Raw genomic sequence first — 13,347 nt, forward strand, 5'->3', positions numbered from 1 at the left:
AAAGTGGAAAGAGTGAGAGCAAAGTCCTAAAGGAGGCATAAAGAAATGGGTGTCTCTGACAATGTTGGGATGGATAGAAGCTAAGCGGTGGGTGTGGAAAGTGTGAAGGACAGAAGGTTGTGCGTGGGGAGCAGATGGCAGGCACCTTGTAAAGGCAGAGGCGGAGGAGGACTTCTGGAACAGGAATTAAAAAGGGAAGGATAAGATTCACCGGTGGGAGAGGAAAAGCACGGGCAGCAGATGCTGCAATACCCACAAGCGTGGGAATTCCTGCCTGCCAAGACCCCAGGGTTCCAGATAAAAGGCAGAATGTTTGCTGGATGATTCATCCACGTGGACATTAATTAATTCAACAAATGTCTACTGGGCACGTTGATGTCACTCAGAATGAAATGAGACATGAAATACAGCAGAAAACTATAAGCCAGATGCCAAAGTCATGTACATAGGAGATCAGGAGGAGACTGAGATGCAGGAGAGCATCAAGGTAAAAGGAGTGTTCTGTAAAGAGTTGAGACTTACTTTAGTTTCAGAGGTACTGTGAAAAAACTAGTCAGAAGATGGGTCCCAGGAAAAGGAATCAGTCAGCATCACAGAGATGACAATGGAAGTGAAAATTCTTCATTTGGGCAGTGGTCAAAGGATGACTTGAACGTGAGGTTGGAAGGAATTAGCTGGCCACACTGCTCCAGGAGGAATGCTGGTATACATTAAAAAAAAAAAAATTATTACAGAAAATTTCAAATAGACACAAAATAGAAAAGTGAACTTCAGTGTATTCTTCACCCAGATTAAACAATAATCAACATTTGCCAGTCTTGTTTAGCAATCCCTCCCTGACTCCCCTTTTATTTAGTCCTGGAATATTTTAAAGTTAGACCCAGACATCATTTGTCTCGTCAGTATGTATCTTTTAGCCAATAGGACTTTTTCTTCCTTTTAAACATAACCATAATATCATTATCACAACTAATAAAATTGACAGTAATTTTTAAAGTTGTTTTGACAACAGCAGACTGAAGCATTTGCTAGGGGTTCTAAATAAAATCACTGGTGTTTAGGGAGCCTGAAAAGAAATGCTTATACAGGGACAGGATTAGTTCTTTGACAGTACCATTAAAAATTATTTTGGAAAATATTAACATGCGGAAAGTTCAAGATGAATGTATATAGTAAATCCTTTGTTACGTATAAACTATAACTTTTTGTTATGTATAAACGTGTACACACAATCCATCTCCATATCTAGCATATGCAGATACACAGATATAAGAAGAAAAAAAAAGTCTGAAAGAACATTTACTAATATGTCCAGGGATTAGCTGAGTGATGGGACCAGTGTTTATTTTTTGTTTTTCATCCCTTTATGCTTTTCAGCGTGTGTGCCTGTGTGTGTGTGTGTGTCAGGGTGAGGGGTTGGGCGGCAGGGAGAATGTTGAGGAAGGATCGTGGCCTCTTTAACGGAGCTGAATTAATATTTAGCGAAGGAAGTGACTCATCTTCAATCTCACAGTCCACAAATCAGAAAAGCGGATTAATACATAGTAGGCACGGAAAACACATGTTAAATGAATAAAATCTAACGGAAAAGGGTGGAAACTTCACTCTGATTTATCAATTTTTTAGAAAAAGAAGTGACAGAGATTCAGGATAGGAGACCATCCAGAAACGAGGCCCACTGCTACCGCCACATCACGTTGCGTGGCACCGCCCACCCCGACAGCCTTTAGAATCTTCAGCAGAAAGTCGATGACGTCACATAAGGTTTTCGGTGAGGATGGGAATTGGTCCTAAGACTTCTGGGAAATGTAGTCTGGGCGCTGTGACGACTGCGAGTCTCCGAGGTTTCTGGGAATTGTAGTTCTCAGATGTAGGATCAGCTCTTTGGCCGATCTTGCTTCAGAGCGCCCCCGGGGAAGCGGGAAGATGGCGTCTGGGGTGGTCGCAGGACCCCATCCGGTGGTTCTAGGAGTGGCCATCGCAGCCTTGATGAGGGGAACTGGAGCACACAACGGTCACCATAAAAGTCCGGGAGCACAGCCAAAGCGCAGAGCTCTGAGGCTCTTACCCCCGCGGTGGTCTTCGCACTCACGCGCCTCCTCCCCTACCCGGGTTCCCGAGGAATGGCCTAGGCGTCCGGACGTGCGAGGACAGGGACGGCAGCTGGCCTCCGCGGGAGCCACCTACAGGCCTCGCAGAAGAGGGCCCACGCTGAGCGCCTAGATGTGGGCTCCGTGCAAGGACGGAGATTATTTTGAAGACATTGTTCAGTGTGAGCCGAGTCACAGTGCTTTTGGCTGCATTGGAAAACCCTCTGTTTCTCCTTAGAATAAAGCTCCCCACTCCAGATCGCTCTTAGCTTCTGACCCGATTTCCCCACCAGAAATCCCAAAAGTTTTTGGTTCCAAATCGACTTTAAAGATGCAAGTTAATCATATCAGGCGTTCAGCTTTTTAATGTTTTGTAGTCATGGCTAACTGCTGAGTGTGTATCAGAAATTCCTCCCTCCATACCCTAGGTAGCTTACAGGAAAGTTAACAACAGCAATTAAGGAAGTGCTGGTCTCTCTTCTTCCTTGCCCGTATCTAGTCACCAGTTTCATAGGATCCTTACTTTATACTGTCTCCTCATCTGACCACTGCTCTGTTCCACAATACCACTATTCTAATACTTCAGCTTCTCACCTAGTTTCTGCGTGCTGTCTCTCTCATTTCCAAACCACCTTGTCTCCTCTACCAAATTAATCTTCTCCCCGAAACCAAATTTTTATTACCATGATCAAAAACCTCCTGTAATTCCCTCATTGCCTAAATGATTAAATCCACACACAAGCTAGTACTCAGGGCAGCCACTGTCTAGTTATCCAATTCCAAATAAACTTTCTTATTTTTATTTCACTGAACTCCCTGCCATAGACAGTCCAGTTCATCTATTGGAACAAACAGAGCATTTTCCTACCTCTATACCTTTACTTACACAGTTCTTTCTTTCCCAGATCTTGCCAGGGCCCAGCTTAAGAGATCCAGTAGTGGGGTCAAATCCTGATCCTTGGGTAAGCTATTTAACATCTGTAAATTTCAGTTTCTTCATCCCATAATGTGGTAAATTAAGAGACTCAAATGTGTGAAAAGAGCTTTTCTTCTGGCACCCAGTAATTACTTGATTATCTCTACCCTCTGCTCCTTCTAACCCCACTCCACCCCAAGAAGAATCTTTATATTTGCCTTTCTGAGACTTCTACTATGAACTAAATATTTATTCACTGGAAAACATACTATATGCTAGGTGTTGTAGAGAACACATAATTTAATTTTAATTTTTTGTTATCAAGCACATTGTATAATTACATGAAGGCCAGTGGAGAAATTCATCTTAACTCTATTAGGCTTTCCTTGAAGAATGGACATTTTCTACCCTTCCAAATACAATGTAAGCAAATGACCATCTCACTTTCATACCTGAATAACTGTCTGGCATACCATAATTTGTCATGATCTTGATCTTCTAGGCATTTTCTTCTTTAATACCGATTTGTATTTTTTTCAGTTTTGTATTTTATCATATCTTGTAAGCCGCCTTGAGTCATTTTTGACACACAATAGAGTTATAATAAAATAGATGACAATTGTCTGTGATGGCAGAAGAAATATCTTCTTACTTATTTGACTGTGATCCTAGTTTTCCATTCTGTGGAGTTACAGACGCTTTAGGGATGAAATGAAAGACTACAGGCAGATATGAAGGAATAGAATCATAACAATTAGCATTTATTGAACACTCACTATATGTCAGGCACTGTTTTCATCACTTTATATGAATAAACCCACATACTCCTTAAAACAGTCTCATGAAGTGGAAAGCCAAGAGGCCAGCATCCCAGGAGCTCTGAAGGAGAGTCAGTCCCGAGGCTTAATGTATATAATTCAAGGTAGGACAAAAAGGACCAAAATATTTATGAGGTAATCTCACCATTCAAAAGAGTAAAGTGACTGCATTATTATATTAAACCCTCCTGATTTAGATTAAAACTACAATCCAGGCCTGCATTGTACTATGTATTAGATGGGGCTTCTAAGAGATTTAAGACAATTTCTAACTTCAAAAAAGTTCATGGAAAAAAGCACCTGACAGAACAAGAGAACAGAATAAGAAAGTATGTAATACAGGAGAATAAGGCAAACCGTCACTGTAAAGGACTCCTAAGAAGAGGGGGGGGCGCTGAAATTATCACAGAGGAGGCAGGACCTGACCAGGGCCTTTTATAAAGTATGGATAGATTTCTGGAGATACAGGGAGGAGAGCAGGGTATGTAAAAGGGTGCCATGGAATAGTATGAAGCAGAGCCAAGTGTGAAGAGAAAGGGTGTCGTAGAGACAAAGGACAGGGCTGCCCAGTTGTACTGGGGAGTAATGGAAAATAAGTAAATAGATCCAACTGTGCAAGGTCTTCAAGTTAAAGCACTTTGAACTTTTTCCTTGAGACAAAGGGAAACTGTGGATTCTTTCTGAACCAAGTGGTAGTCTAGTCAGGCAGCTATATAAAGACTGGGAGACAAGAGCAGCGATGATGTGTTTACTCTGGTAATCTAGGCCCAAACTACTGAGGACTTGGCAGCAGAGTAGGAATAGAGAGAAAGAAATCAACTATCAAGACATTTCAAATAAATCCTAGCAGACTGATTACCCAGGATAGATAAAGAGGAATCAGTAAGCAATAATTATGGGGCATTTAGTGACTACTCAGCACTGTGTGATGTTTTATAGGGATCTAAAACAAGATTTCTGTTTTCAAGAAGCTTACAATCTAATTGAATAACGTGAAGTACTTATAAGCCAATAAAATGAAATTATTCTGGCCCAACTCTTGCCCAAAGTCAGAGAGCTGATCATTGTTTTTTTTTTTTTTTTTTTTTTTTTGCGGTACGCGGGCCTCTCACTGCTGTGGCCTCTCCCGTTGCGGAGCACAGGCTCCGAGGCCATGGCTCACGGGCCCAGATACTCCGCGGCATGTGGGATCTTCCCAGACCGGGGCACGAACCCGCGTCACCTGCATCGGCAGGCGGACTCTCAACCACTGCGCCACCAGGGAAGCCCCAAGATCATTGTTAATCAGAGAAGTGCTGGGAGGTAGGAAAAGTGTGGATCAGCCCAGAATAATGGATCCCAGAAGATCCCAGAAGAAGTTTTAAGGCATAGGAGTGGCCAAAAGTACCAATTCTGCAAATGTCAAGTAGGAAAAGGACTGAGAAAGAGGCACTGAGTTTGTCTTTGACAGATCAACTTAACAAGGCTGGTGAGAGTCAAAACCAGACGGTGTATGTTTCATGAAGTCTGTAAACAAAAGAAAAGTTTTTAAAATTGGACAGCAATTTTTAAAAAGATAATGGAGGAACTAAGATTTTTAGGACCTTCTTGGTAAGGATAAGATAAAATAACACTGGGATTAGTTAGGCATATTAGAACTATGGGCTATACTTTGAGGAAACTATGCTATAGCAAAAAAGGTAAGGGAGGGAGGAAGAGAAAAATTTGTCCATATAATTCGAGACTGAATTTTTTATCCCCAAACTGGTGGGAATTTTTTGTCCTAATCTGAAGCCAGCTCCTTCTCTTCTGCTACTGGAGCCAGCAAGCATGAAAATACACACACATGGGATTTCCTCTTTTAAGTGAAGGAGCTGATGTGGTTGGGAAACTGGTTGTTCAGGGACCCAAGCTCCATGGAATAGATAAGGTGAGGAACTGCAAGGTGTTAGGTAGCTGTATATTCTAAGATTGGAGCCCTCCAGAATATTAGAGTGAATATATTAGGTTTTAAAATTCATCCCCTTGTTGGATTGATCACTCATTTGAGCATTTAGTTTACGAAAAGGAGGGAAGGCTAGCTTGAAACTGGCTTAGAGCTAGCTAGTAGGAAGGAAAATTCAAACAAGTATATATGTTTCTTTTCAGCTGTGGGAGGTTATGCTGTGTGCTTTTGTGCTAACATTAAGGAAAGCACAGATATTACTCTTTAGTGTGAAGTTGATGATGTCTGATGAGAGATGAACTCTGACTGAAGGCTTTCCCACAGTTATTACACTTTTAAGGCTTCTCTCCGGTATGAGTTCTCTGGTGAATAATAAGGGAGGAGCTCCGACTGAAGCCCTTTCCACACTCTCTACACTCGTGGGGCTTTTCTCCAGTGTGTATTCTCTGATGTTCAACAAGGGATGAGCTCCGACTGAATACCTTGCCACAGTCACTGCACTCATAGGGGTTCTCCCCAGTGTGTGTTCTCTGATGTTCAATAAGAGATGAGATCCAACTGAAAGCTTTTCCACATTCACTGCATTTATAGGGATTCTCTCCAGTGTGTATTCGTTGATGCTGAATTATGGTTGAATGGTCACTGAAGGCTTTCCCACATTCATTACATTTGTAAGGCTTTTCTTGAGTATGAGTTCACTGATGCTGACTAAGGTTAGTGCTTTGGCTAAAGGCTTTTCCACATTCACTACATTCATATGGTTTTTCTCCAGTATGGATCCTCTGATGTAGACTAAGGTGTGTACTCCGGCTAAAAGATTTTCCACATTCACTGCATTCATAAGGTTTCTCTCAGGTGTGAGTTCTTTGATGTTCAATAAGGTGTGTACTTCGGCTAAAAGGTTTACCACATTCATTGCATTCAAAAGGCTTTTCTCCACCATGAATTCTACTGTGGACAATAAGGTCTGATTGGTAACTAAAGGCTTTACCACATTCATTGCATTTACAAGGTTTCCTTTGCAGAAAGAGTTTTTGGTGTTTAATTAAGCCTGAATTATCTTTGGAGTTTTTCCTAGATATGGGGGACATAGCTCCCTTTGGAATTTTCTGCAGTGTATTAAGCTTTGAGCTTAGACTAAATTCACTGGATTCAGGGCCTCTCTCCCTAGTGAAAATTTCCTTGAGGGTCATTGACACTTTTCTGATTGCTGTTTCCTCAAAAGAAGATTTCTTCTGTGGAGAACAATTTGTCTGCCTTGATAACTGGCCCTCACTTTTACAGGCTTCTTCATTCATAGGACGTTGGGCAGTATTCCTTTGGAGACTTTCCATTGCTGACCCTGAAAACTCTAGTTCTTCAGAAATAGCCTGATTGTTGTTGATGATTTTGTTCAGTTCAAATATCCCTATCTGAAAGACATTTAAAGTGCAAATGTCTCCTGTGTCTAGTGTGGAGAGCAAGGAAAATAAACCAGCAGGAAAACAAGACAACTAATTTGCAATTCATGCACACTAGCAACTTTATATGGGCAGAAACTTAAAAGGGACAATGAAAGAGAATTGAACAAGGCCAGAAGTGATAACAGAGTTTTCACAGTGGATGCACAGAGACATCAAGAAATACAGGTAGGGGCGTGGGTAATATGCTGAGCCCCCAAAATGGACATGTGCAGATATACCAATTGATGAGCAGAGAACAGTGGATTAGAAAGTAAAATGAGCTATTAGCTATTGTAGCCAATTAGTTATGGTAAATGAGAGACAGGAAAGGGATGAGAAAAGTAGATTCTCAAATATAGAAAACATAACCACCACCACCCCTGCCAAAATGCAAAAAGTGAGGAAGACTCTATCAAGCTTGGATGCAACCATTTTCTTGGCAAAGAGAGAAAACAGAATTTCAGAAATGCTAACTATTACCCTGCTATCCCCATTTGATCTCCCTTTGATCCCCCAACCCTTCTTCCAGCTAGTTTAGGTACTCTTCTAAACAAGTCTACAACCACAGACTTCAGAGGATTAACAGAGCTCATCATAACAGATCTTAACTTAGAGTTCATCAAGGCCAACTTGCTTATCTGACAGATAGAAAACAGAGTGAGTAACTTAAGTCACCCAGCAAATTGCAAGAGCTTAGACTAGAACTCATGTCTTCAAAATTTCAAATTAGTGGCCTTTTCATGATACTACTCACCTAGACAGATATTTTTGGTCACTCCCCTCTTCAGCTCCCTGAAGATCCAGTGTCTACAGTTGTTCTTTCTCCAACTGGGTGATCGTGTCCAATTCACATGCTGGGATCCCTGTTGATTGTAAATGATTTAACACAAGGCTATTGGTGCTGGAGACACAGGGCTATTGAGAGCTCAACATTAATGCTTTGATCTATAGAAAAGATAGTGTGTGGGAATTCCCTGGCGGTCCAGTGGTTAGGACTCTGCACTTTCACTGCCGAGGGCCTAGGTTCAATCCCTGGTCGGGGAACTAAGATGCCACAAGCCACACGGTGCGGCCAAAAAAAAAAACCCAAAACAAACAAACAAAAACCACAGTGTGCATTTTTAGAGGCTGTGGCAGGAGGGGCTGGAGAAAATGGGTATATGAAAGTTCTGGGCTAAAACTGGTTCCAAAAGAAAGGTTATACACATACCCATCAGAATCACTTATGGAACTTGTTACTCTAGATACTGGGCATTACCTCAGACCTAGCTAAGTACAATGAGGCCCAGGCATTTGTATTTATTAAGTTCATATGACTCGACAAGTTGAATTGTCCAAAATGAACCTTAGAAACACTCTCTAGGTTGCCTGAAAAATGTGTTCACTGGGACCAGCCTTTCTACCAAACATTCTTCTCACAGCCAGAGGGTCTAAAACATAAACTCAGCTTCCCTTAGGACAGGTGACCTCTTCCTTCTGCTGGAAGGGCCAACACTTCCCAAGGATCTCAAGGTTTCTAGGTATTAGGCAGCTAGCTTTCCCAGACAATTCCTGTAAAAAGCTGGCACCCCACATTCGGACTGTACCAAGCAGTCTGTTTATCTCCCCACTCACAAGATTGTTCTAACACTTGCCTTATAATAAGGAAGAGCAGCAAGGCCCTCTCCTAGAATACTGACCCACACTGCGTGTCTAGAAGAGCATCCTGGCTCTGGCAACCTTTCTGTTGGTAAAATGGGGAGGATATGGGAATCTGTGCCTACTCTTCCAGCCCTTCTCTGGACTCTATGTTTCCCCACTGAAGTTTTTTCTTTAACCCATTTTCTTGTAAATTCATTCAGAGCCCTTGGACATGACAGTAGGCAACAAATTGTATAATAGTTCCCCTAATGTTTCTGCTCACAGCGCAATTTAAGATCCACTAGGTTAAGAGTTGATCTGGTTTCACAAGTCTTGCCTTTCTCAGAGACTGGGAACCTCCCACATGTGGAAATGAATCCTGGAGGATGTTCACGAAGAAGCCATCCATGGAGAACCTCAAGAGCAACATGACGATGCTGTCTGTGTCCAGCTTTGCCAAGAACTTGCCTTTCAACTGAAAGCAGGGAATGCAAAACTACTACTGGGTTGACTGAGAAGTCAGAATTTCTAATTTATTTAGAACCCTGCAATAAAATCCAGTTGCATACTTTTTGGCGCTAACATTCCTTAGTAGGCATTTGTCTACTAAGGTTGGCTGTCTGCTTAGGTTGGCTGGCCTACATTCTTGCAGCCCAGATCCTTAAGCTACTCCATCATTATTCTGTTGGCAGTTCACTGTTACTTCTCTCCTCTATTACAGTAATCCTCAAGGCAGCAATATCACCTCCTGGGGAGAGTTTTGGGAATTTGTGAGAGTTTGTGTGTGTGGTTTTTTTGTTTTGTTTTGTTTTGGTTTTGTTTTGGTTTTGGTTGTCATGTTGATTGGATGGGGCTATTAGAATTTAGTCGGGGCCAGGGATTCCTGTAAAACAAAGAATGTCCCTTATCCTGCCAGACTTTTGAAAGAGTTGTTAATGGTTACCTGAGACTGGAACTACTTTACAAATAAATACAAAGTATTTTGCACAACTTTGCTATGTATTGGAAAATCAAGGAAATATACTTCTTTTTCTTTGAATGATATTCGGAATTGTTCGCCATTTTAGGAAAATCAAGCCACTCATGATATTAGATTCACAAATACAACATTCACATAACAGTCTGCATTTGTAGCTGTTGTATTCACATGATTCTATGAATAGGTACAAGTGTCTATTTCATCCAATCATTTACATGCTGAAAAACTATTATTCTATTATAAATTACTTTCCTTTTCTTTCTCCTTTATATTACAGTTAAGGTAACATAGTGATATTCTGGAAATTATATCTATAGGTAGTTAATATTATCTATAAATTTTATTTCAAGATAGTAAAGGGGATGGTAGGTTTAAAAGGTAGAGAATTACTTCTCTAGTGCAATGGAACTAAAGTATTAACAGTTACACAATAGACAAAGAGTGACTGTCTCAGGCGGTAAATTGCAAAGCCTCTAAAGCCTTAAAGCAAAAGTCCTTGTCCCCAACAGAAGTCCTTGAAGATCTGAGAACACCCACACTGCCATAAAGGTGACATAGGAACAGTGAGAATTTTGTACATAGTGGAATATTATTACATTATTACATATTACATTCCATCTTGGAGAAGAGATATTGTTGAGAAGAGATTTTGTTCAGGTTTTTGGAGACAAAGGGAAACCAGGAAGATCTGAAATGTGAAGATCTTTATAAACTGACTCACTAGAACCATTAAAACATAGGACATCTAAAAGTAGGCAGGATCTCCTGAACAGAGAGAGAACTAGGACAGAGTTCAAAGGAGAGAGCCAATTTGAAGTTGAGGGTTTACTCTCATGCTTATTAATACCTTGATGATTGGTAAAATATGCCAATTTGATATAAGATAATTATAATTTAATGTGTATATAGTGTGCAGTACAAGAGTCCCAAGATGTAGTTGTTTTTGCATTTCAAATAAGCTCATGACATGTGTAACTGTATTATGCATTATGTGTTTGTATATGTGACACCTATGACAGACACACAGAAACCACATTGGGGAAAGTTTCTACATTAAAAAAAAAAGAAGCCAACTGTGAAAGGAACGTGAGTTGGAGGTGCAGCCTCTGGAAAGGCCCTTTTTTGGTCTTTTCTCTTGGGTCTGCCTGCTCTAAGCATTTTATGAATACGGACTCATTTTTGTCTCACAACAATGAGAGGGTTACTATTATTATTTCCACAATACAAATGAAGAATTTGAGGTACAGAAAGGATAAGTAATTTGGCCCAAGGCCAAGTGATAAATCCTGGACTCAAACTCACTACACTACATCATACTTACTACTTCTCAACAAGCAGGGAAAGAACACTTGAGTCATGCTTTCCATTCATATGGCCTCCAAAGGGCCAAGAAACTAAACCACTGATCCCAGGACACCAGCATGACCTTGACACAAGAGTGACTACCTCTGAGAGATGACTATCCTGAGAGGCTGCAATAAGTCCCAACTACACTAAAAGCCCTATCTGGGTAAACTAAGGATTAAATTTCCTGGCTTCCACTAAAGTGCCACCACAAAGCAAGTGGCATCCTTGGCATAAATCAGTGAAACACCAAATAGAGGCCCCGTGGTATAAATAATTACTTGGTATTACATTTACCAAGTAATCTGGATTTTGATCATAGCTCTGTTGGTAGCTAAATAAAAACCAAGGAAAAATAACAAGTGTGGTTTTATGTATCCTCATCTGTAAAAGGAAGATGTTGGACTTGATTAGTCCAGAGCTGTCTGATTCCTGGAATTTAATTTTAGATTCCAAACTCTGAGGCACAGACCCATCTGCCTAGACTAAGGGGATAAGACTAGAATGAACAGACTCTTTTTCAAATCCCCAGAGACATGTGAGAGCCTAAGGTCCATGTTTCAGAGGAAACTGAGAAAGAGGCCAATCACCTAATGCTGAAATAGAGCAAGGGAGTGCTGAGGAAGACATCAAAAGCAGTCAGCAGGCAACCAGGGACTAATCCCATACTGGGCAAAATTTGCCACACTCACCTAAGATATGGTGGATATGACAAAGTTCTCAGGAGGAGCCCCCAGATATATTTCAGAGAGGCTAGGAGGTCTCTGTCTCCACAAGGTTAGGACCATACCCTTATCCAGGTTTCATACAAGGGGTTCCTCCACCATGATGTGGAATGTTGCCCCTCCTTTTCTCTTTTTCTCTTTTCTTCCTCATATTTTAGTTTTATCTGGATCACCTTACTGGTCTATAGATATTGTAACCTTACCAAATCATTATTCTCGAAAGTACAGTGGTCACAAAGTGCTGCAGCACCAGCAAACCCCATTCTCCTCTTTATATGACTAACTTTTCAGCCCTCAAAGCCCTGACCCCCTCCTGTTACCCTAACCATCTGAAATTCTTTTGACCATGCCACTTTCTCTTATAATCAATTGCTGATCTTGGAATAATTTTCCCTTGTATATACTCCCTTGAATATTAAGAAATTATCTCATTCAGAAGGAAGAAGGTTCTGAAGGTTCTGGAATAGCTCTTCTTCTGGTGCTTTGCTTTCTGGTATCGGGCTGACTACTTCCTGGAGTCTTTGCGAATACACAAGAGTCAGCAGGAGGGCCTAGGCAGCCTCTGTTCAACTCTAAAACAGAGACAGTCAAGTGTCCAGGCCTACCAAAAGATGGTCTTCAGACAACAGTGTCCTTGAAGATTGGTTCAAAGTCACAACAAATTCACAGAATTTGATATACAGCATTTGTCAATACCCCTAACAACACCTACTATACTGACGTACAACCGTCATCATCAGAACCACAAAATAAATACTACTACTCTCAAGCTCTGTAACTTTAATTAAGGTACTTCAACTCTGTGTGCCTCAATTTTAACGTCTGTAACATGAGGATAATAATCGTACATCTCATGGGGTTAACGCGAGGATTAAACGAGTTGACGCAGGTAAAAACTCTTAGAACAGTGCCTGGCACACGGTAAGCATCTGGGAAACACCCCGAGTACAGAAGCCCTTCCTCGCCCAGCTAGAGCGGAGCGGAATGAAACTCTGAGATTTTCCATTTCCCAGGGGTTCACCGGAGAACACCACCTGCTGTCACTGCAGCTAAGGGACTAGGTTGTGCCCACCCGCAAGGCGAACGCTGGGCGCCGCGCAGAGACACCGCGCCGCGCAGAGACACCGTGCCGCGTCCCAGCCGCGGAGGCACCTCTCGGCCGGATCTGCGGCCAGACCACCCTTGGACCTCTAGCTGGTCTCCCCGCGAAAGAGTTGCGTGTTTCCGCACGACCACTTCCTAGATCCTCCAGGCCCACCCGTCCAGGCCCCGGGCCCCAGAGCCCTGCGTGCCCCACTCACCGGCCGCTTCGGGGCGAGCGCCGGGACACACCCTGGACCGGACCCACGCCTAGACGGAACCTTAGTTCGCGGGGCTTGAGGAAGCCGGAAGGATTAATGGGAAACCCTTGCGTCGACGCACTGCTCCCGCGCTCACGAAGGTTCCCGAGGTCACAGACACTCTTTCACTCAGCCCCCTGGCCGTGTCC

General features: G+C 42.1%; 1 protein-coding gene and 1 non-coding gene across 2 annotated transcripts; one reads left to right on the plus strand and one right to left on the minus strand.

The window, feature by feature from the left end:
• Positions 1 to 6,083: 6,083 nt before the first annotated feature.
• On the minus strand, positions 6,084 to 12,121 carry LOC103079992 (zinc finger protein 391). The gene is made up of 4 exons (XM_007449267.1): positions 12,062 to 12,121; positions 9,148 to 9,285; positions 6,638 to 7,160; positions 6,084 to 6,430 (listed from the first exon to the last, which is right to left on the minus strand). The coding sequence occupies exons 1-4, from the start codon at positions 12,119 to 12,121 to the stop codon at positions 6,084 to 6,086; spliced, it is 1,068 nt and encodes a 355-aa protein (XP_007449329.1).
• On the plus strand, positions 8,162 to 8,234 carry TRNAE-UUC (transfer RNA glutamic acid (anticodon UUC)). Its single transcript has one exon. It is a non-coding gene; the product is annotated as a tRNA-Glu (tRNA).
• Positions 12,122 to 13,347: the final 1,226 nt, after the last annotated feature.

This window comes from Lipotes vexillifer, unplaced genomic scaffold (assembly GCF_000442215.2).
Source record: "Lipotes vexillifer unplaced genomic scaffold, Lipotes_vexillifer_v1.1 scaffold657, whole genome shotgun sequence".
NCBI classification, from domain to species: Eukaryota; Metazoa; Chordata; class Mammalia; order Artiodactyla; family Lipotidae; genus Lipotes; species Lipotes vexillifer.